General features: G+C 51.0%; 11 protein-coding genes across 11 annotated transcripts; 6 read left to right on the forward strand and 5 right to left on the reverse strand.

Annotated features, from left to right (window-relative positions):
- Positions 1 to 1,436: 1,436 nt before the first annotated feature.
- Positions 1,437 to 1,972, forward strand: SNOG_04353 (hypothetical protein; the record flags this gene model as incomplete). Its single annotated transcript, XM_001794720.1, has 3 exons — positions 1,437 to 1,633; positions 1,682 to 1,786; positions 1,882 to 1,972. 3 exons carry the CDS (start codon positions 1,437 to 1,439, stop codon positions 1,970 to 1,972), a joined length of 393 nt encoding a protein of 130 aa, XP_001794772.1.
- A 1,361-nt stretch (positions 1,973 to 3,333) lies between these two features.
- On the forward strand, positions 3,334 to 4,304 carry SNOG_04354 (hypothetical protein; the record flags this gene model as incomplete). The annotated part of the gene is made up of 2 exons (XM_001794721.1): positions 3,334 to 3,369; positions 3,468 to 4,304. 2 exons carry the CDS (start codon positions 3,334 to 3,336, stop codon positions 4,302 to 4,304), a joined length of 873 nt encoding a protein of 290 aa, XP_001794773.1.
- A 34-nt stretch (positions 4,305 to 4,338) lies between these two features.
- Positions 4,339 to 4,566, reverse strand: SNOG_04355 (hypothetical protein; the record flags this gene model as incomplete). Its single annotated transcript, XM_001794722.1, has 2 exons — positions 4,339 to 4,407; positions 4,477 to 4,566. The coding sequence occupies 2 exons, from the start codon at positions 4,564 to 4,566 to the stop codon at positions 4,339 to 4,341; spliced, it is 159 nt and encodes a 52-aa protein (XP_001794774.1).
- Positions 4,567 to 4,851: 285 nt separating this feature from the next.
- On the forward strand, positions 4,852 to 5,546 carry SNOG_04356 (hypothetical protein; the record flags this gene model as incomplete). Its single annotated transcript, XM_001794723.1, has 3 exons — positions 4,852 to 4,907; positions 4,970 to 5,300; positions 5,385 to 5,546. The coding sequence occupies 3 exons, from the start codon at positions 4,852 to 4,854 to the stop codon at positions 5,544 to 5,546; spliced, it is 549 nt and encodes a 182-aa protein (XP_001794775.1).
- Positions 5,547 to 5,737: 191 nt separating this feature from the next.
- On the reverse strand, positions 5,738 to 8,731 carry SNOG_04357 (hypothetical protein; the record flags this gene model as incomplete). Its single annotated transcript, XM_001794724.1, has 5 exons — positions 5,738 to 7,338; positions 7,417 to 7,503; positions 7,552 to 7,902; positions 7,948 to 7,969; positions 8,027 to 8,731. 5 exons carry the CDS (start codon positions 8,729 to 8,731, stop codon positions 5,738 to 5,740), a joined length of 2,766 nt encoding a protein of 921 aa, XP_001794776.1.
- Positions 8,732 to 9,124: 393 nt separating this feature from the next.
- SNOG_04358 (hypothetical protein) lies at positions 9,125 to 10,660 on the forward strand. The gene is made up of 3 exons (XM_001794725.1): positions 9,125 to 9,231; positions 9,334 to 10,295; positions 10,345 to 10,660. Exons 1-3 carry the CDS (start codon positions 9,166 to 9,168, stop codon positions 10,532 to 10,534), a joined length of 1,218 nt encoding a protein of 405 aa, XP_001794777.1. The 5' UTR covers positions 9,125 to 9,165; the 3' UTR covers positions 10,535 to 10,660.
- A 213-nt stretch (positions 10,661 to 10,873) lies between these two features.
- Positions 10,874 to 11,455, reverse strand: SNOG_04359 (hypothetical protein; the record flags this gene model as incomplete). Its single annotated transcript, XM_001794726.1, has 1 exon — positions 10,874 to 11,455. One exon carries the CDS (start codon positions 11,453 to 11,455, stop codon positions 10,874 to 10,876), a length of 582 nt encoding a protein of 193 aa, XP_001794778.1.
- A 927-nt stretch (positions 11,456 to 12,382) lies between these two features.
- On the forward strand, positions 12,383 to 12,601 carry SNOG_04360 (hypothetical protein; the record flags this gene model as incomplete). Its single annotated transcript, XM_001794727.1, has 1 exon — positions 12,383 to 12,601. The coding sequence occupies one exon, from the start codon at positions 12,383 to 12,385 to the stop codon at positions 12,599 to 12,601; it is 219 nt and encodes a 72-aa protein (XP_001794779.1).
- A 49-nt stretch (positions 12,602 to 12,650) lies between these two features.
- On the reverse strand, positions 12,651 to 12,911 carry SNOG_04361 (hypothetical protein; the record flags this gene model as incomplete). The annotated part of the gene is made up of 2 exons (XM_001794728.1): positions 12,651 to 12,804; positions 12,868 to 12,911. The coding sequence occupies 2 exons, from the start codon at positions 12,909 to 12,911 to the stop codon at positions 12,651 to 12,653; spliced, it is 198 nt and encodes a 65-aa protein (XP_001794780.1).
- A 584-nt stretch (positions 12,912 to 13,495) lies between these two features.
- Positions 13,496 to 18,760, forward strand: SNOG_04362 (hypothetical protein; the record flags this gene model as incomplete). The annotated part of the gene is made up of 4 exons (XM_001794729.1): positions 13,496 to 15,497; positions 15,565 to 17,059; positions 17,112 to 18,357; positions 18,422 to 18,760. 4 exons carry the CDS (start codon positions 13,496 to 13,498, stop codon positions 18,758 to 18,760), a joined length of 5,082 nt encoding a protein of 1,693 aa, XP_001794781.1.
- Positions 18,761 to 19,790: 1,030 nt separating this feature from the next.
- On the reverse strand, positions 19,791 to 20,407 carry SNOG_04363 (hypothetical protein; the record flags this gene model as incomplete). The annotated part of the gene is made up of 3 exons (XM_001794730.1): positions 19,791 to 19,982; positions 20,084 to 20,160; positions 20,362 to 20,407. The coding sequence occupies 3 exons, from the start codon at positions 20,405 to 20,407 to the stop codon at positions 19,791 to 19,793; spliced, it is 315 nt and encodes a 104-aa protein (XP_001794782.1).
- Positions 20,408 to 21,647: the final 1,240 nt, after the last annotated feature.

A 21,647-nucleotide genomic window follows, 5' to 3' on the forward strand; every position in this document is an offset into this window, starting at 1 on the left:
CTAGCGCGTTGTCCTTAGCAGCTAGCTCTATCTAGAGGTCTCTATTCTTATAGAGCTAGTATAGGCTAAGCCTAAAGTAGTTATACTCTATAATAAATTAGCAATTAATTTTTAATTAATTCTTAATTAATTTAGCTATAAGCATACTTACTATTAAGCTTCTCTTTCTTACTAATCTTAGCATCAGCTACACAGCTCTTATAGGAAGATACTCTTCTAAGAATTATTATATAGGCTGCGTGTATGCGCATTAAGTCTAGCTATATCTTTATTAGAATTAATTAGGAATTAATTAGCAATTAATTTAACTTACTACGCTGTTAAGCAGCAGCACTATATGCTATAGTAAGAGCTAAGAGACTATAGCCTAGGCTGCTATAATATTAGCTTATGCAGCAAGCAGTAACGCAGCAGTAAGGTCGTATGTATTTATAATATTACTCTAGAATACTAAATTAATTAGCAATTAATTGCAAATTAATTCGCTTATATTACTTTTCTCCTAGATTATAAGATAAGAGGTAGGCAAGCTAACTCTACTAGCTGCCTCTACTCTCAGACTATAGTTCTAAAAGAGGTAGTTCTTTAGGTTTCCTAGCCTGCTATAAGGACTGCTCTATTACTTTATTAGAATTAATTAGCAATTAATTAATAATTAATTTATACACTATATAGCGCTCCTAGTGCTAAGAGAACCCTGCACCTAACCTTACTTAGGTACAGAATAGGCTTACTAGCTAGATTCTGCGCAAAGAGGCCTATGCCTATAGAGAGCACTCCTAGGCGTTAGTATCTCTTATATAGCTTCTAGAATAAATTATTAATAAATTGCTAATAAATTTATACAGCAGCACTTACATATCCGTCTAAAACTATAGTAATATTATTAGCAGCTATTATAAAAAGTATGCTGCTTAGTATGCAAAATTTAAAGGCAGTATAGTATGTATTATAATTGCAGTTGCAACGCAGTAGAATTAATTAGCAATTAATTAATAATTAATTGCAGCAGTTTCTATAGAAACTCGCTTAGCTACTAGTAGCTGATGTTATGCCGCGCACAGACCCTTAGCATGCCACTCTTAGCACGCGCATGGTCAGATGACTTGCTTCCTGGAAGTTCAGGTTGATCGGGATGGATGCGTCATGGTGTTCTGCGTGTATTATGCGAATCCATGCATTACATGCACGGACACCTTACACGTTACTGTTCAACGTGCATCCATGGATGCCATTGCTACCAACTCCGAACTTTCTTGGCGTCAGAACGACATAGGAGAAGGCATTTATAGAGGTTGATTATCAACTCAATTATCTTTACCCTCTCTTCAATCCAGTCAAGTAGTGTTCTTCCAACGCAAGCAACCAAACTTGCACTTCAGTCTACACTACAGTCTACACGACAAAAGCATTTGTTCTGGTCTCAAACCTTCACCATGTTATTCCAATCTCAAGTCCTTCCAGTCTTTCTCGCATTGGCCGCAGTTACGCACGCTGCCGCAGTTACGAAACCTGATCGCCTGGAGAAATACGCTCATGCCAAGGAACCCTGTACACCTGAGGAGGTAGGGTTCTGCCAAACATACGTACAAACGAGCACCTGGTACGATTACAGAGATTGCCGACATTTTGGGTAAGCACAACCCACCGTCTATACATTACCTTTCTAACCCACGTTTAGGGCTAAGCAAGAAACAACACATGGCGAGCTTGGACCTATGTGCGTTTATGATTTTGGTTGTCCCCATTACTGTAACGATGGGGATACGGGCTACATTCTCGCTCCGTAAGTCTTTTTCTACGTACTTCGACTCTACAACAGCAACGACTAACGAATGAAGGAATACCGGAAATTATACATGCGCTTGCTACCTGGGATAGACGATTCGTTTCTGTTATCGGGCAGGCTAGATACGATCTGTTGCGAGTTTCTACAGAGCAGATAGATTACAGTCTGTTAGAGTCAAATTAGGCGCAACTCAGAAGCCGCCATTTCCAAGTACATAGACTTGCCTTCTTGTAGCCTCACTATCGCTCTCGGTGATGTTGCTCGGATTTGCGCATTGTGGAACTTGCACGTGGACTCATTAAGAGCGACACCGGCATGTCTTTAATCAACAGGTCTTACCACACCAAGAATCCTGTAATCCTTCACTCCTCCTTGAGCTGTTTCTTTTCGACATCTCGACTTCTTGATCGCCTCTCAGAATAGCCACGCTCAAAGTGAACGACGAAAATGTAAGATATCGTGGGGACGTGCTGCCCGACTACGAGAAACTTTGGCTTGGAGAGGGTTTTTGAAAGGTAGATGAAAAGATAGAAGGTGCCAGGAGGCCGGTGGTCAATCAAGAGATCTGTACGGAAGCCCTCCACCGAGAGTTGATGTAGGCAACAGAGGACAGGGTGCGCTTGTTCTTCCTCAACCCATCTACGTGAAGTAGATGGAATCAATGAAAAAAAGCCCATAAAAGTATGGCAAGTAGTCCAGCAAAAATTGCCCCGCCTGTGCCCCCGAAGGAGAACAGTATCCAGCCCTCACCGCGCTGTGCAATGCAGGAGAGCCGAATAGATCAACCCAATCGATGAGCTGGGTGATCGCAAGAAGGTAAGTATGAGAAGTGGTAGAGGGGGCGGGGAGCGCGCGGGTTTTATGCTCGCGGTGCCAAGCGCGCTAGTGGAAATGGACTGTGCGTCCTCCGTGCGCTGACCGTGCGGAGTGGGTCAGTGTGGGTATGGTTCCATGGTTCGGCGGTGAAGGTTACACAGACAACGGTGCCATCGTATCGACCAACAGGCAATCGTGAAGGCGTATGCGCTGCTCAGAATTTTTCGTTCCTGGAACCATGGTCCGTCCCATGCTTACTTAGGTTTATGTAATTCCACTCACTCGTCTGATCTTCTCGCAGTTGGTCGTTGATTGGATGAGACCTCGCTCCATTCCAAAACTCCTTTCAACCACGATACCGAATTCCTATACATGATTTCGTATTCCACATGGCGAGCCATGCGCACAGTACCACATCATCGTGATCAGGATATCTGGGGATTACGTAGACATTTTGCTCGCATCTTCCGTAGCGTTTCCACCCGCGAAGGTATACAGGGTTCAATCGAGTGCCCGTTATACACAGAAACGTGGAAAGCTGCTCACTAGCTCTACCATCTATGATACTGACTACCATGGTATCAATTAATCAGTGTCTGGATTTCATATGTTTTAGCAATGCAGACTGATAAAAAGCCCACCATCCCTCGTCTCTTTACTTCTTATCCATCGTCACAAATCCCCTTCATACAAAAAAATTAATACTCATACAATCGTCTACATCCACCATGAGCGAACACATTTCCAGCAAAGCTGCGTTGACTGTGCGCAACCGCTATGGCTCACCTCTCTTGAGTCTTCCCGGAGAGATTCGCAACCATATCTACGACTTCGTCTTTAAGACGTCGTCCACGATATCAAGTATCCAGAAGAACTCCTCTGCGAAGAGCCCGACATCCCCTCAGACTATGTCAAGCCAAGATATGAAGAGACTCCCTCATCATATCTCGGCCTCCTCACTTCCTGTAGCGCCATCTACAAGGAAGCACATATCCTGCCCTTCACGCTGCCGACCTTAAAGTTCGGCTCAGTTCACGACTTCATGCGGTTTCATGCCGGATTGACCTACGTACAGCGCAGCGCCATCAAGCGCGTGCGCTTCGAGATCCAGGGTGCCAACCCTGACATCGCCCACGTCGACCACCAGGCATTACGTGGTAGCGATGGTAGCCCCGCACCTAGACGTGCGGGCAACGCAAATGAGGTCAAGAAGCACGATGACCGGAAGAAGCAAAGCGCTTCAAAAATGGAAAGGCAAGTCACCAAGGCGCAAAAGACTGCCGCTAAGAAGGCGAAGAAGGGCAAAGGTAAAGGAAAGGGAAACTTCAAGGGCGAGGGAAACACCCTTCAAGAGCTGGATGAAGAGGAGACTGCTATCGTCCACAAGGGCGCAAAGAGAAGTCAGCGGAGTATCTCCCTGCTTCTGCCCTGCTTGGAGCAGGTTGAGGTGGTTTACAAGCACTACGGAGCGAAGTGGTATGGTCTGTCTGAGACTGACCAATCAGATGAGAGGATCAAGCAGTATGCTGATGAAGAGTGGAAGACGACGAACAGGGAGCTGTTCGAGAAGTGGCTGGAGGGTGACGCCTCTGAGAAGACAAGGGTAGTGTACTTCCCATGGGCTTGGGACCGCGAGAGTGCCCCGCTGGAGTCATTCGCCAGGGATTATGACGGGCTCCTGGCGGAGGATGATGCGTAGTGGAAGGCTAGTGGGTTGCAATATGAGTTGTCGTTCATGTCACGAAAAGCTTGGGTATAGCTTCAGGAGCGTTCATCGCCTCATTGTTCTGAAGCACATCTACCTAGCCTAATTCTATCTTCTACGTCTATGTTGCCTCATCCGTGCCGCTCTTTCACCTTCCGCAACTCACCTCAGTCGCAAAGTACGCGGGCCTCTGTAGTGCCTTTTTACGAGTACCTAGGAGCCTGTGCAACACACCGCACAAATCGATGCCCGGCATCATGACGAACGCTGCAAGCCTCCTACAACAATACAAAATGTCAGAAATATGCCCGACATACACCTTTGAATCGCTTCAGGAGTCTCTGTCGTTCAAAGATATCTGCAACATGGTTGCCTAGATAATGGTACACGCTGGCTCGGATCATGTCGTTGCATCAACCCTTCCATTCACACTGAACGCTAATCAACGCACTGCCAGCTCAATCTCGCGCAAAACTTCTTGTGCTCTCCATCTCCTACCGCACTCATACTCAACCATTGTACCAGCTCGGCCCTCTAAACCATGTCCTCACACCCGCCCGGTAACACTGCAGTGTCGCATGATGTCCCTACTGTCGTGTACGCCACCAAAAACCCTTCTTTACGTATAAATCGCTAACCAGCTCTCGTAGCCCCTCCAGGAAACCCCACATTTACCCATTTCTCGACCTCCCAGCGGAGCTGCGCAACCAAATCTACTCCTACGTCTTCGGCGACAGATTGATCGTCATATGCCCCGACCCCCTCAAGTCCAATGGTGTGACCGGCGAGATCTATCCCGGCACTGGAAGCGACTGCGTCAATGCAGAAAACGTCAGCCCTCGGCGCCCCTTCCACACCTTCGCACTCTTGAAGACTTGCCGCCAAATCAACGCCGAAGCTAGCACGCTTCCCTTTGAGCTGAACACGTTTGTTCTGGGCTACGACGACGCACTGGAGAGATGGACGAGGACTCAGGTTCTAGCTGCTCGTGTACGTTCGATTCGTAAAGTGAGGCTCGGGCTTTACATATTGTTGCCTCTCTACATAGATGGGGGTTTCGCGGTGATGGTACAGGCATTGGCCGAGTTCGTTGAACCTGAATCTGTGGAGGTACTTGCAATGTCGAAAATGCCTGGGGTACAAGAGCCCTTTGTCGTGTTGATGAAGGAGAAGGTGACAAAGGTGGTGAAGGATGCGATGGGGCAGGAGGTGGAGGTCCTGATTGCGCAGCGGTAATGCAGGGGATCAGACGACTGTAGTGCCTGGCACCATGCGGGATAATGATTCGTGTATATTCTCAAAAGCTGCAGTGAGTAACAACGTGATAGTAATGCTAGAGTTTTGATATGTCCAGCCACCTTTTAGCAGTCATCAGTCGTCTCGTAAACCTTCTAGGCTATTCAGGCTATTTTATCACACAAGAGAATCTAGTAGTCCATCATTGCCCCAGCCATGCGTCTCTGATACTTCTCCACCACCTCCTGACATCTCACCACCACACCCGCTGCAAGAACTCGTACTCGTTCATCCTCCTCACTGCCCGTACCTAAGTTCTCAAACACCATCTTCACCCAAGCTTGCGTCTCCATCAGCTCTTTACCCTGATCTGTCGCGATTCTCTCCTTGTTTTCATTCGTCTCGAGTACCATCAGGAAGCCGAATAGCAAAGCGTTAAGAACTTGCTTATCTTTTGAAGCCAGTCCACGAACCGATAGCAACAGATCCCAATACTCACGCGTCATTTGCGGCAGGGCGAGGGTATTTGGGCCAGATGCATTCAGTAGAAGCGAGAGTGTTTGTAAAAACGGTGGGAGTAGATGCTTAGACGCGTATAAGGAGTCGCTGCTTGAGCGAACCTGCAGCCACCATCGCCCTGTGAGTGGGAAGAAGAAGTTCTCGGCCACGATCTGTGCAAGTGCATTTGGTATCGGCTTCTGCCTCTTCTTCGCGACCTCCATGCGCGAGCTGAACGTTCGAACTTTGAGGATGTTGGGGCCACTGAGTTGATCGGCGGCTTGTGAGGCGAGTGGTGAGAGCATTTCGCGCGCCATGCTGCTTGATATCTTGGCCACTGGATTTGGGTCTTTGTTCTCGGCGTACATTTTGTGTAAGTGTGGTGGCAGTTGTTTGCTGGGGAAGGAAGCAGCGGGAGGGAGAAGATTTTCGGTTGACGAGTCTTTGAAACCGGCAAGATCGCGAGCTCCAAGACCGAGTGTAGTGAGCATGGCAATGCGTTGTGTCAAACTGTAGTCGCCCGAGAAGAACGATCGGGCGAACCATTGAGCCATCTGCGCTGGTTTTGCAAGTAGCACAGCGATGAGAGCTTGCTGTCGCTGCTGTGCAAAGTCCTCCAGTTCCAAGTTGTCTTGTAAGCCTGTGAGTATGGTCGCGAGCTCATCAAGATGATCAGTGACTTCTGTGCCAAAGGCCGCTTTGCGTCGAATCAGAGACGCCGCTGTAGATAGCGCAAGAGTGTGTCGATCGTAATTCTCTTGGTCGCGCAAACCGGCTATAAGGTCGCGAATGTAGACTGGTGCTGTGGGCTTATTACGAGTTACCACAGTTGGATCATCATCCTCGTCCTCTGGGTCAGAGTCTGGCTTCTCGTATACCATCAAATCGTCGTCCTCGTCTTCTGAACCAGACAGTACCTCAACAATACGAGGTCCCTGTATCTCGGTAATGGATGGCTTCGAGATGCCTTCAGGCTTCCTGGCCTTCTTCTTGGACGGCTCAACTACTGCTCCGCCCCTGGTAGCGGTCTTGAGATCCGATATGCTGCCCAAAATATCGTTGACGTTCGTTAGGCGCTCATACCATTTTGCCTCGTTTGCATCTGCATCTTCCAACTCAAATCTGAGCTGCAGCTCTGGCTTGTCTGTCATCTTTGAGATGGCGATGCCGGTTGCTATACCAAGGAACCGTGTGCGTGCCGATGTCGCACTGATGCGATTTGACATGCCATTGATATGGTACGATGATTTGGCCATCATAGTGAGGAACATTGGTTGATCTCGTTGAACATAGCCTGCACAAAGGGCTAGATTTTGTGCCAAAGCTGGTCATAGTCAACAAGGGATAAAAAGCCATACATTTCCTCTCATACCTTCTTGTTGTAGCACTGGTACGTGCTTGATGAAGACAGGATCACCGAACATCTTTATGCAATTCTCGAGTAACGTATGCAGCCTGTCTATTGGGCCTTAGTATTTCAAATCGTGTAGTTGCGTTGGCTTATTACCTTTGTCAGGCGCCAGTGCCGCCATGACACTCCTGCGTGCAGCTAACGAGTCATCCAGCGATGGTATCGTAGAACGAGTGAGTATCGACACAAGATGATCCCTCAGACTCTCATTTTCTCTAGTCAACATATGCAGCAGGGATGCCACACCAGAAACATCCTTGGACATCGGAATGGGTTCGTCTTCACGTTGGACGATATCTGCAGGGAAGTATTGCTTTACAATGAAGATTATCACCGCTTCGAGATACTTCCGTTGCTCGTAGGGTTTCAATCGCGGCAGAAAGGCTGCCAAAAGCGCTGCGGAGTCTGATTCGAGTAGCGATGATGTGAGTGAAGAGATCACGCGATCTACACTGTCAGTTAATACAATCAGGGGTAATGAACTTCACTGACCTGTGTAGCCCAAGGTAAGAGCCTTGGAACATAAATCTACAACTGCAGATTTCGAGATACCGTTTTCGCTGTTACTTACTTCCCTGAGCATAAAAGCAATGTTACGCCCGAGCCAGTCTGCATATGCGTTGCCATCAGCAAGCCAACTAGCTATCCGTGAAGTACCCTTGCTTTTAAGCACATCTTCAGCTTCCGCGGTTATTGATATGATGCGACCGGAAGCAGTCTGGGAGAGATACTCGCGCCATATCAGCTTCTTCTTGGTTTCGGTCCTGCCATGAGCTTCAGTGTCGCGGAGAACCAAGCTTGATGTGTCATCGGCATGAAGTGTTACTTCCAACACGCCAAGCAGGTCTTCAATGTTCTCTGCTTGGTTCTGTGCTTCTCCAGCAGACCTCTTTTGTCTACTATCAGCAACGAGAGACCGCAGACGTGTGATGATGTGGCCTAAACCAGTGGGATTCCGTAAGATTCTAGCAAACGATTTCGCCAATGGAGACTTCCTCAAGGGCCGCCAATAATTTGGCAGAGTGTCGCTGACGAGCTGATGTGCGATGCTTGCGTTGAGCGGCTCCGGGAGTAGGAGACTGAAGCCATCAGACGTCATGTATTTCAGCGCATTCGTGACAGTCTCCTGGCTTGGTTGGCTTTTCAGAGCTTCGAGGGCTGAATTTGCTGAGTCGATATGGACTGCGTCTTGTATGCTGAGACTTTTGATCTCATGTAGTTGAGGCTCTGGCGCTTTGACATTCTTAGTCGATACCGCAGTCAGAAAATCAGTCATGCTGATTAGATACGACCAAGCTCAGCTTCTTTTGCACGCGATCAAATTTAACCTTTGGGCAAATCGTTCACGGATAGTAACAACCCTGATCGTCGTGAAGGTCAGACGTGGATGATGGTGAATGCATGGTGTCACTCGGCAATTCCTTCCAGAAAACACACCGCGCCACTAGCGCGTTTGCGTGCCCCACGCTAGGTTCCTGACCCTTGCACCGGTGCCTACAACACTATTTGCTTGACTTGATTTGACTTGCACCACTTTCTGTCTCAACATCCGGAAGATGGCTGTTAACGTAGACACTATAGCTGCCGGTTCAGAAGCGCTGCCGCGTGCACGATGGTATGGATCTTGTTTGGCCAGAATTAGTCACTCGATCTAACACTATTACAGGAAGTACCTCGATAACTTCCTTACGCGGACCGGTCCATTTACAGATGAAGATGCTTTTGTACCCGGAGACGCAGCCATCTCTGGCTTGGAGCGGAACAAGATATTGTAAGCTGAGACATTACATGCTGTGAAGTCGAAATGGAAACTAACACAACGTAGAGTCATGTGAGTATTTGTGCGTCAAAAAGACGAGATTGGACTAACAAATGGACAGCGGAGCAGGTGGTCTGGGTTGCGAGATTCTCAAGAATCTCGCGCTTTCCGGCTTCAAGGATATCCACGTGATTGACATGGACACGATCGACGTCTCCAACCTCAATCGGCAGTTTCTCTTCCGTGCTTCAGATGTCGGCAGTTACAAAGCCGAAGTCGCCGCCAGGTTCGTCGAGAAGCGCGTAAAGGGTGTCAAGATCACTCCCTACTGCGGCAAGATTCAAGACAAAGATGAAGAGTACTACATGCAATTCGGCATGGTCGTATGTGGTCTAGACAGCGTTGAGGCGCGGCGATGGATCAACGCGACACTCGTCGGCATGGTAGATGGTGACAACCCGGACTCGCTCAAGCCTTTAGTTGACGGTGGTACCGAGGGCTTCAAGGGTCAGGCCCGTGTTATTTTCCCCACTATAACATCATGCATCGAGTGCCAACTTGACATGCACGCTCCGCGTGCTGCCGTACCTCTGTGTACCCTAGCTACTATTCCCCGTCAGCCACAGCATTGTATCGAATGGGCGCACATCATAGCCTGGGAAGAGCATCGCAAGGACGACACACTCGATACTGATGACCCAGAGCACATTACGTGGCTGTACCAGAAGGCGCTTACCCGCGCGAAGGAGTTCAACATCGAAGGCGTCACATACAGCATGACGCAAGGCGTCGTGAAGAACATCATTCCGGCTATTGCAAGCACGAACGCCATCGTCGCGGCGAGCTGCTGCAACGAAGCTTTCAAGATCGCCACAAACACCAATCCATTCATCGGCTATCCTGGAAGCGACAACTACATGATGTACACGGGCGACGACTCTGTGTACACGTATACCTTTGAGCACCAAAAGAAAGACGACTGTCCCGTCTGCGGTGCTGGCAATATTGCTCGACCGCTGCAGATTAACCCCAACACCACACTACAGGAGTTCATCGATGGTTTGGCTGAGCGACCAGAAGCGTAAGTTCAATCTCGTTCACTTGAAGTTCCATTTGCTGACAAATCTCAGTCAACTCAAGAACCCAGCGATTCGCACAGGTGAAAAGTCTCTGTGGATGCAGCTTGCCAGCTTGCAACAGCAGCTGCGTCCGAACCTTGACAAGAAGATGTCGGAGCTTGTGGAGGAGGGCGAGGAGCTCACGATTACGGACAAGAGCTTCCCGACGCAGTTCAAGTACAAGGCTGTGTTCTCGAATTAGGATGCGGACTCCTGATAGTAAGACCATGTGTCTCAAGTTGCAGATCAAGTCGGACGCATCTTCTTAGCTTTGTGAAACTGCTACAATAGCTTATAATACTTGAGAAAACGCGAAAATTCGCAGTCAGTGAATGAATTCAGACGTCTCGGTGAAGTTGTTGAAGCATCTAAGAGATAGAGCAGTGGATGCGGTGGGACTTGTATACTCGATTATCTCGGGCATTACTCATGTACGGTCGGATCACATGGCAGAACTGAAGTAAGATCATAATGCACCTATCATCATTCATGTGCGTGAACTGTACAATCTCCGAAGTATATCCTACAGTGTTCTCACCATCTATTGTACAATGGCTTCAGGCTTCTGCTCAGTTTCCTGCTTCTGCTTCTGCTTCTGCTCAATAGGAGTTCCGTCCTTTGCCGCTTCCACATTTCCCTGAGCTTCCTCCTGAGTCTCCTCCTGAGCCTCCTCCTGCCCGAACGGCGCATCGTCGCCGTCTGGCACTCTCCTGACCTTCAGATGTGCCTCTGCGCCAAACATGCCCACCACACCAATCGTCTTCTCCAGCCTCCCCCATATCTTGACCGGCGGTGACTCTCCCCTAAACAGCTCTCTTCCCTCGTGTATCAATTCTTGCGCCGCGAAACTTCCCGGTGCATACTTGGGCTCGTACGGCACGCGATCCCACTCCTTCCTCTGCAGACGCATCAGGTTGTGTATCATCCCATCCGAAAGCGTTGTGGCAGGATCGATTTCAGACAACTTGGTGGACGGCCCAGAATCCCCGTCTTTGCCCTTTTCGCGCTTCTTTGGTGCTCGGTCTTTTCCCCTGTCGCCACCTTTCCCACCCGCTCGACCTCGCAGGTTGGGTCCGCCACGTGCGCTGCCCACCGTGGCATTGGCATTGCGATTCCTGAGCATATTTGGTGCGCGAACCATGCGGCCTCCTTCGGGAGGGGCGGAGCCGTGGGTGGTGGTAGGGCGGGCACCGAATCTAGCCATGCGTGGGCCTGCTGCACGAGTGTCTCCTGCTTCCGATGCCGCAGGAGAGGCCCCAAAGCTCGAGGGATTGTATTCTTGGGAGGTTCGGCCGGCCGTTTGGCCGCTGGGAAAGCTGCCTCTTGCTAGGCCGCCGGGTTGGATGCGCCGGTTTTGGAGGTTTTTGATTTGTCTGAGGGCGGCTTCGGAGCGGCCACGACGGGTGGGAGGGATAGAGGAGGCTGTGTGCGGGTCAGAGAATTTGCCTAAATGAGTGAAGGATATGTAGAGAACTTACCGGGCTGTGATGATGCTCCATCGCTGGGTTGCTCTTCGAAGTTTCTGGCCGAGCTCGACAGCGACCTTGTGCAAGTTTTGGATATCGTGGCGACATCAACGGTCAAGGAGCGCCGTATTGCACCCATTGAAGGGCAGATTTGTCGTTGTGCCATGGCGCAATGGCTGAGACGCTGCTTGATGCTGTCGCCAGCATAGTCAACTTTTCGAGATCGCGATGTCTTGGCATGCAGCGATCATCACATGACGCATGTCCCCTCTGCTGCACACGTGCCCTGACCTTCACTCATGTACACCCCGCAACTCTGTTTGTCCTACCGAGTCACAATTCTTATCGCGCAATAGACGGGCCCTAATACCTCTTATCGTCTCATCGGGCGTGTAAACAAAGCTGCTCACCCTCACCGCATCCTACTTTCGGCACGACCAGACTACGACAACAACCCGCGGGCATGTACTAATAACAATTCAACCAAGTCGCTCTTTCAAAACAAACCACACTCTTTTGGGCCCCGGCAAATTTTACTGCGCCAGCACCCTACGTTTGAAATCGCTTGCGACGCCACTGTTAAGATGCTCCGCCGTCCCGCCACCACCATCCAGCTGACTGCCGCCGATGTCGAGCAGTACGAGGCTAACCGCCAGCGAAAACTTTACGAGCAACAACAAGCGCAAGCGCAGAAGCAGGCCTCATCGCAGACCACGGAGACGTCCGAGAACACAAAGAACCGATCCCAAGCCGCATCTGCCAAGAGCAAACAGGATCGCATTATGGGCGGACGCGGTAACTGAGTCCGACATGTGCAACGCCATCGTCCCTGTGTTGACCTTGGCCACATGATCACGATCTTGTTTCGCGAATCCTTGCGCGCATGCACGTGCGAAGCGACGCGTTGTTATTGTATGCATGTACCCGAGCATCCATCGCATGCACGACTTTGACTTCTTCCATTGGCTTGGTCTTGACATCGGATGCCACCTCGCTGTCACGCTTTCTGTACTACGATTCATGAATGTTACGAGGATTCTTGGCGTTTTGTGGATACCCGGACTTTTACATCGCGATCTTTTTCTTTGGTATGTCGATAATGGCATTGGCCATACTGTGCGCACTCACTCATATTGAGCAAGTGTAATGCCTTCTGGATGATTACGACACCCTTTCTTTCTGTTCCGAACGCTGCAGATGCTCTTCGGGTACTTTATTCTGGAGTTAAGTTCATTCAGGCATGATTTTGTTAGGCGGTAAGTCTTCCAGCTGCCGTGGAGCCCTCCACCTCCCCGGGCTTTAAACTGATAGGTACTAGGAATCCATGTTTCGGACATGTACGGTCAATGTTTTCCAGGTACCCGAGCATTTGGGACAAGTTGGAGCCATCCCCCACATTTGGCAACATGTGTAGGTATCACCAGACTGCGATCTCCATGCCTTTACTAACACAATGCCAGATGCAAGAGCACACCATCCGTTGTAGAATTACGAAGAACTATTCACCGCATTTCCTTGCTTCCTTCCAATCCTGTGATAATTTTCCAAGTCTTAATGCTCGCGGGCGGAATGTGTCGGCCCGGACCCAAAGAGAGGAATGCTGGGCCCATCTACAATCATATGTACCCATGAACCACTGACCCCTGTGCAGCTCTTCAGCCAGCTCCGCATCCATTCATTAGCGTGAGCCTGCAATCATGTCTCGCATCCAAGCTGCCTCTGCGCTGCTACTACTCTCCTTACCCAATGGGTTCGCCTCTCCTTTGGCCCAAGAGGCCCTTCCTGTCTTTCAACTGCTGAGCTCTGCCTCGTCTGCATCATCCGCGTCTGCTGCAACCCCAACTGGCCAGGTAGTCGCCCTCGTTAACCCGTCTGCCGCCTCTGATGTCCCGGCACCGACCGGAGTGAGCGATCTCACTGGGGGCGTCGTGACCTCACCGGAGTTGCCTTTGGAAAGTTTTGCCTCCCCTCCACTTGTGGATCCAACCGATATCCAAGGACCTAAGAATGCCTTCATCAACCCTGTTCCTAATCCCCTTATGCCATCGATAACTCCCGTTCTTGGTGTGGATTCTGTTCTTGTCACGCCAGTGCCTAGCTTCAGTGATGCGACACCTTCGCCAATCGAAGTCGTGTCGGCTATCCTCAGCTTGGCTACTACTCCTATCGCACTGCCCACTGGCTCTGCACTTCTCAACTCCACCGTTCCAGCGGTGACAAATGCGACGGTGCCTGTCGTCGCGCCCGTCGTCGCGCCCATCCCTCTGGATGACATCCTCGCAGACCCACTTGCTCTGCTCAACGCTGCTACTACTCCTATCGCACTGCCCGCTGGCTCTGCGCTTCTGAACTCCACCGTTCCAGCGGTGACAAATGCGACGGTGCCTGTCGTCGCGCCCGTCGTTGCGCCCATCCCTCTGGATGCTATCCTCGCCGATCCACTTGCTCCGCTCAAGGCTGCTACTACTGCCTTAACTCTTCCTCCTCAGATCGTTGTCGATGTCGTCCACAGATTTATCAACCTGGCCTTTGGTCTGATGAACATCGCCAAGAACACGCCCGTCGGTGGCGGGAAGAACACAGGTGTTGTACCTCCTAACTTGCAGCCAATCTCGCGTGTTCGTCGTCAAGTAATTCCGGACTTTTCTACAACGACGAGCGCCCTGCCACCAGTCTCAAAGGTGTCGTCGCTTATGGAACCGCTAATGACCTTGGCCAAAAGTCTGGCCGGCACGATCAATCAGGTACCTATCACTGGCGGCATTGTTTCCAAGGTTCCCGTTGTTGACGCTGTTGGTGTCATTGGCAAGGATGACCTCAGCAACATCAACCCAGCCGATGCTACCGGAATGATCCAGGAGCTTTTGGGACTTGCAAACAGGATGATATCAACTATGCAGATGCCCAAGATTGTGGCCCCTGCTGGTCTGCCACTCGATCTCCTTGGAAGTCTCACGAAGCGCGACGACCTAGGTGAGCTAGATCCCACCCTCACTATGGGTATCATTAGCCAGATTCTAGACATTCTCTCTATCATGACGAACGAAACATCTGCTGGAACTACTGCCGAGCCCGTACCTCTCGACACCATCTTGAGCGTTGCTAACGGGCTCACCAAGCGAGCTCTCGACGTCAAGCCTGATGTTGCTTTTGCCATTATCAAGAGGATCATCAGCACCATCAAAAAGCTGATCTCGGTCTTCCCAGGCCTTGATAATGTCGCAGCTGGGCTACCTCTTACTGAGACCGTTGGCAAGCTCCCCCTTGACACTGTTGAAGAAGCTTTATCAGGACTCCCGCTTGATGATCTCACCTCCAAGCTGACTTCAGGTGTCTCGCCCCTTGCTGATGTCGCGAGCACTCTGCCTGCTACCAACGTTCTGGCCGACCCCCTAGCAGCACTCAATCCGCTAGTAGCGGGTCTCACTGGAGGCTTGTTACCCACCGGACCTGTTGCAGCAACTCTCCCTGCTGCAGGCCTAGCCGCCAACCCCGCAGCTGCACTCCTGACTGGCAACGTTGCGTCTGGTCTGCTGGCCAACTCCCTCCTCGGCGGATTAGGCAAGCGGGATATGTCCACCGTGCCAGTCCAACACTGTCATGAACATTGCTCAGGAACTGAACTCAACATGGCCGTGACCATGTCGATGAGCTTCCTGCTGCCTAATGCCATGGCCAACCAGGGCATGCTCGGGAAGCGTGCTGCAGACGCCTTACATCAGCCCAAACGCTATTGCTGAGACGCTCAAAGCTATCTTAGGGATAGTCTCGGATCTGTCGAAGAAGATCAAGGGTGCTGTACCGGCTGCTGTACCAGCTGCTGTTCCTGCTGTTCTGCCCGCACCTTGGGTGCCTGAGGTACCTGTGGGCCTTTCTGGGTTGAGTCTTCCTCACTTTGCGCCCATTATATCTGCTCCGATACCTAAATTGCCCGTGGCAATATCCAGCTTGCCTGTGGCCGAACCAAGTGTCTCTTTGGCTGTACCAAGCGTCTCTGTGGCCGTACCCAGTGTCTCTGTAGCCGTACCCAGCGTCGCAGCAGGGCTACCAAGTGCTCCTGCATTGCCCAGTCTTCCGGTAGCACTACCGAGCTTGCCAGTGTCAGTATCCAGCGTCGCATCAGCGCTGCCGAGTCTGTCTCTGACAGCACTCAGCGCCCCTGTGGCCGTACCCAGTGTTTCTGTAGCTCTACCCAGCATTTCAACAGCGCTACCAAGACTTCCCGCGTTGCCTAGTCTTCCACTCGCAATCGCAAGTTTACGAGCGGCAGCACCATCAGGCTTACCAACTGATTTTCCAGATTTTACGTTGGAGCTTCCAGAGGATCTACCCGCGGAACTTACAGGTCTTCCAGCGGAGCTGCTTGCAAGTGTTCCCACAGAGGTTCCAAGCTCTCTCGTAGCTTTACCCACACCTATTTCTGTGGAAACTCCCGTAGATCTGTCTACGGGTTTACCTACAGGACTGTCAACAGCTTCGCCAGTACCTTTGCCCTTGCCTCTTTCGGTAGAACTCCCGTCAGATCTAGGAGCAGAGCTGCCCGCAGCTCCGCCCACAGACCTTTCGGCACCAACTCTCCCTAATCTGCCCACAGCAGGCACCACAGATTCTCCAGCTGATCTTTCCGACCTACCTTCGTTGGAGATCGACCCGGAGACTGGATTGCCAATCGAAGACGTTCCTCTGAGCAAGGCGAAGCGTGACGTCGACGCTGCTGAGCCCGGGGCTTTGGACATTGACGCAGCAACGAGGCTTTTGACACTCCTGCTCGACATCGCAATCAAACTTTCTGCCCAGGTGAGCGAAAAGGGTCTGAATGCTACTACTCAGATTGATGGCACCATCGGCAAGCGTGACAGCATGAATACCGAGCAGCATGAGCTGTTCAACATTGCTCAGGCGAAGATGACTGAGCTGAAGGAAGCTTTGAAGGTGTTGGAGAGCGCTCCTTTGAGTAAGCGCCAGGACCCTCTTGCCGCTCTGACCAGTGCTACCTCTGGTCTGACTGGCGTCTTCAACACCATTGTCGAGCTCCTCACTACCATCCTCGCTCTTCTCGGTGATGGCTCCACTGACGCAATTACTGGCGTGCTGGACAACATAACTGACAAGATTGGCGCTCAGAAGCGAGACTTGGATGGAGATTCTTTGACGGACCTTCTATCGACCCTCCTCACCATTTTCGACACACTTTTAGACGTGACGAAGCTCCCAGGTCTTGGTGCTCTCCTGCAAGGGATTGCCGGGCTGATCCTGCTACAGTGGGCTACGGAAATCCTTGCCACCTGTAGATCCTACATCCGTATTAACTAGTGGACTGCCAGACGTAGGCACGCTGCTTGGTGGTGGCATTCCCTTGCCTCTTCCCGGTGGTCCTCTTCCTGTCATTCCTGGACTTCCGCTGCCTGGTCTTCCTGCGAACCCCGCACCAGTTCTGCCTGGAATCCCAGCGTCGAATGTGTCTTCGCATCTTACCTCTACCAATGGTATCAAAGCCACGCTCTCCTTGGTGAAGGACATCCCGCTGGATGGCCTTCTCGGAGACCTTGCCAAGCGAGATGGAAGACTTCACGCTCGTCAGCTTGGAAGTCTAGGAGGAGGTTTGACAACCCTCACCAAGCCCCTTACAACCGTCGTGGCTCCAGTTGTCAATGTTCCCGTAGCTGGTGCAAACCCTGGTACTCTTTTAGCCAGCAAGCCCCTTACAACCGTCACTGGCGGTTTAACAAAACCCGTCACTAATCTTGCCGGTGCTGTAGGCAATGTTGGAAGCGTCGTTGCTCCAGTTGTCAATGTTCCCGTTGCTGGTGTGAACCCTGGTACTATTTTAGCCAGCGCTCTTGGTACTGCTCTGGCGGCACCCGCTGCTGTTCTTGGAGCTGCCCTGACACCTGTCGCTAACCTAGCCGACGCTATCGACAGTGGCAAGCTGTTAAATACCGTGGGCTCTACCCTCGGTAGTATCCCGCTCGTTGCTGCTGTCGATAATCTCGTCGATGCTATCCCTGGTAGCGAGGCTCTCACATCAGTTACTGGGCAACTGGGACTTGACAACCCACTTAGTGTGGTGAACAATATTCTTGGTGGCGACCCTCTAGCCCCAGTCACTAACCTTAAACCCATCACGGATCCCATTCTCACCGCTCTAGCTCCGGCTGTGGGTGCTGTTAACACAGTGGTCAATGGCGTTACAGCCCCATTGGCCGATGTCACTGACCCCATTACCGCTGCCCTGGCGCCTGTAGGCGGTGCTTTGGAACCTGTTGCCAGCGTCCTCAAGCCCATCGCTGACGTTACGAAACCCGTTGGTGCTCTCGTCTCGCCACTCTTTGGCAACGTTGGTACTTCGGCTCCAACTGTACCCATCTTTGCTGGATTTCCAGCCCCGCTTGGGACTGTAGCTGCTCCTCTTACCGGTCTTGTCAGCACACTCACCAACGCTACGAAGCCTCTGCAAAGTTTGGCTAGCCAATTAGGCGCCCTCAAGAGCATGCTTGCGCAGGCACTTGTATCGCTCAAGGGCCTCATTCCTGCGAAACCCGTTAAGAGAGATGCATCGGTAAGTAGACATCCTACTTCATATCACCATGACACTGGCACAGTCACTAACAAGCCCAATTCAGATCCCCGCCACGCCCGACGTTCAGGCCTTCCTCGCAAAATGGCAACACGTCGGCGCCTACATGGCACAACTCAACCAGCAGGCTGCTGGCGAGCTGATGAACGTCATGATGGACCCCAGCAGTTTCCCGCCGAACATGGCAGCCATGGGCGATGCTTCGGAGGAAGTGAAGAACTTCGTTACAGATTACTACAAGCTCGCGCAGTCCATGGACGGCAGCAACATCTCCGCGGACAAGAAGATCGCCTTCCTCCAGGACATGTTTGACGGACCATCCGTCAACATCGACTTCAAGTCCAAGCGAGACATGCGCCATGGCATGCGCGAACGCAAGGAGTAAGGGATGTGATACAGCACAGGTGAGTTCTTGGACCGGCCGTAATACGGTATAATGTAGTCGATACACATAAGCTGACAGTTGTAGACGTGGTTTGTGCGCGGAGGCGCTCGATTGTAGATCAATTGCTTGTGGTGTCTTGTTGAGCAACGGGAGGTTGTCAACGGTCCGATGAAGTGGCTGGGGATACGGCTTTTCTGTGGAGCCCTGTTGCGGAAAGGGGTATGTTTAGTGAAGCTGCGCTTCTTGTTGTGGTTAGTGGTGAGGCTGTAACGGTGTTTAATTCCCCCTTCGATAACGACTTCTTTCTAACGGCCTCAATGATACATTCTTTCGGTAATTCGTGCGCGCTGTGTCTGAGCTCTGAGAACTATAGGAGCGCAACTAAGTGAGGGCTGTATAAGGTCAAGGTATCTTAGTACATATTTTGTAACGTGTCGATAATCGAGTCTAGTCAGGCTCGCAGATAACATGCCAGCTTTTTTCTGATGGTAATTAGAATGTCACCGGAGCGCGCACGAACTACTGCAATTCTCTCTTGCGCGCCCGTTTACAGAATCATGATGGCCTGATCACGACTCAACGAGATGCCACATGGTGGCCTCTGATGAACACGGTGAGTTCCAGAAACTCAATCGTCGATGTTCCCGCTGCCTAATTGAGTCAAAATCGACAACGAGTCTTTCATTTCGAGAACATGACAATCCGTTCTGGTGTTGGCGTGGCGTTCGGCAGATGGAATTCGGCGCCGAAAGGCAGTGCCGTGACTCGACCTTCACGGCACGCAAATCGGCTTCCCCAGCGTCAGAGTGAAGCAGTCTAACGCACACGCTAGACTCATGACGAAGGGGGTTCAGTTGTTCGAAGTGATGTCGGGCCAACTTCACGTGGCTTCGCGGTCCAGCCACTCGGTGTCGCAAACCAACGCTAGCCATAGCCGAACTGTTGTTGATGCCCTGATCAGTTTCACCATCGCACGACTCTGGCAATTCATCGACAGCGCTTGTTGACTCGACATGTTTGTTTTTGATGATCATGTCGAGCTTGTTTCGGTAAACGGCTCTTGAGTGTGGAGTTTCACCGGTGGAAGGATGCCGGTCAAGCCATCCGGAACGACGCGACGCGATGCGATTTTGGCGTTGTGATGAACCCGTGCTGCCGTGCGCGGAGCATGCGTCCGGTTGAAGTAGGTGTAGAGGAACAGCACCGCTGGGCGCTCTATCAGCTGCGCAGCGTGTGCATACTTAATATGTGCAGCAATGCGTGACACGGCCGAGTGACATGGGAGCAATGCGCGATGAGAGCAGTTGAGGCGCGACAACTGACTGCCGTGTCGATGAGAGTTGCAATCGCAACCCCAGAGTCTTTTCCAACGTGAGCACCAGCCGCCTCGCGAACGGTCGCTGTAAAAATGAGCATCGGTCCCTTGGTCGCGTGGCAAGCGTTCTGTGAATTTGGGCGTTGGGACCGCGATGCCGTTTGTGCGAAATGAGGCCGATCCAAGATAGCTCATGGCTTTACCCGATGAAGTCCGATGTCCGCCTTCTAGAAACTTGGAATAGAAGGCCAGAGCAGACGGCAGAGAAGGCAACCTCGAAATTTACACCCCATACTCCACTTGCCGAGTGTTGGTAGGGAGTACCTGTCCATTGCGGAGAACAGGACAATCAGTTGAGCGTTGGCAGAGCGCCACAAGCATGGAATCCCTACGACAATCTCGACCTACAGTGGCCAAGGGCCATGGCTTGCTATCTGACAATAAGATACAGGGTAGTGAAGATGAGTTGTTCCGTCATTTTACCTTGCTCGCAGAGCGGAAGTATGCTCCGTAGTGTGTCACATATTGCACAAACAGGAGAATCCCATTCAGCATGTTTCACACCACCTCACTTCATGAACGGACAATAAAGTCCGCAAGGAACTCCGAGCGATGGCATCTCTGGGCATCGTCGCGCATGAATGTCGCTGTCGAGTTATTTTGACATCGACCGAGCTTGCCGTCATGCGTTGACACTTGGGCAGGATTGCTTACAGAAGGTGGTGTCAGGATCCTGGTCAAACATGTATCTCACGGATGTCTCGAAAGTGACGGACGACAGATGAACGCGGAACTGGAGGTGACATACCATACAATTAGACTTTGTACGGTGCTGAAGCACGACAGGCTTGTAGATGCGAGCTCGGGTCGCATCATTCCGGCAGTTCATAGAAAACTAGATTCCCACAAGTTGTGGTTCGTACCCCTTAGGCCGGGAAGCTTTCCGCAGTCTAGTCGCCTATTTTGGTTCAGGATGGGCGGGCGATGAGACGTTTTACTTTAGCTGCATGCGCCAACTGCAGTTGTCGGGTGCTAAAACTGCACCTTCTAAATATTGTTTCAATGGGATGTTTCAACTTCTGTGCGCATCAGTTATGTCAGTCTTATGTCGATGTGATTCTCCAATCTCAAACACGGATGAACAGTATGTGTGTGGCTTGCAAACCTTCTGAAGACGACATTTGCGTCAGGACATGGAATGTGGCTTTCTATTATCCGCCAATCATGTGAGTAGACAGTGCGAGGACCCGAAATGCGTCGTGCAGCTGTGATCTGACACCAGGTGCAGCAATAATTCGTGCTCGTTCTGTTTAAGCTTAATCTACTATTAGACAGCAACTGTCATCTTATGTATGAGCCAAGATAGATTTAACAGCTAATCAGTACGTTGCGAAGAGCTAAATTGACCTTGAAGTTGGACAGTTCAGGGTCAACCGTTACACAGGTCGACTTAGTCATTTTGTTCAGGAAGATTGTGTGACCACGGATACAAGAGAATGATGCAGGTGGTATCTGACCTGTTCATAATTGAATCGGCGGGCAGGATGATCTTGGTAGAGAATTTGGGGACGT

The sequence above is a fragment of the Parastagonospora nodorum genome (assembly GCF_000146915.1).
Source record: "Parastagonospora nodorum SN15 chromosome Unknown scaffold_6, whole genome shotgun sequence".
Lineage (NCBI taxonomy): Eukaryota > Fungi > Ascomycota > Dothideomycetes > Pleosporales > Phaeosphaeriaceae > Parastagonospora > Parastagonospora nodorum.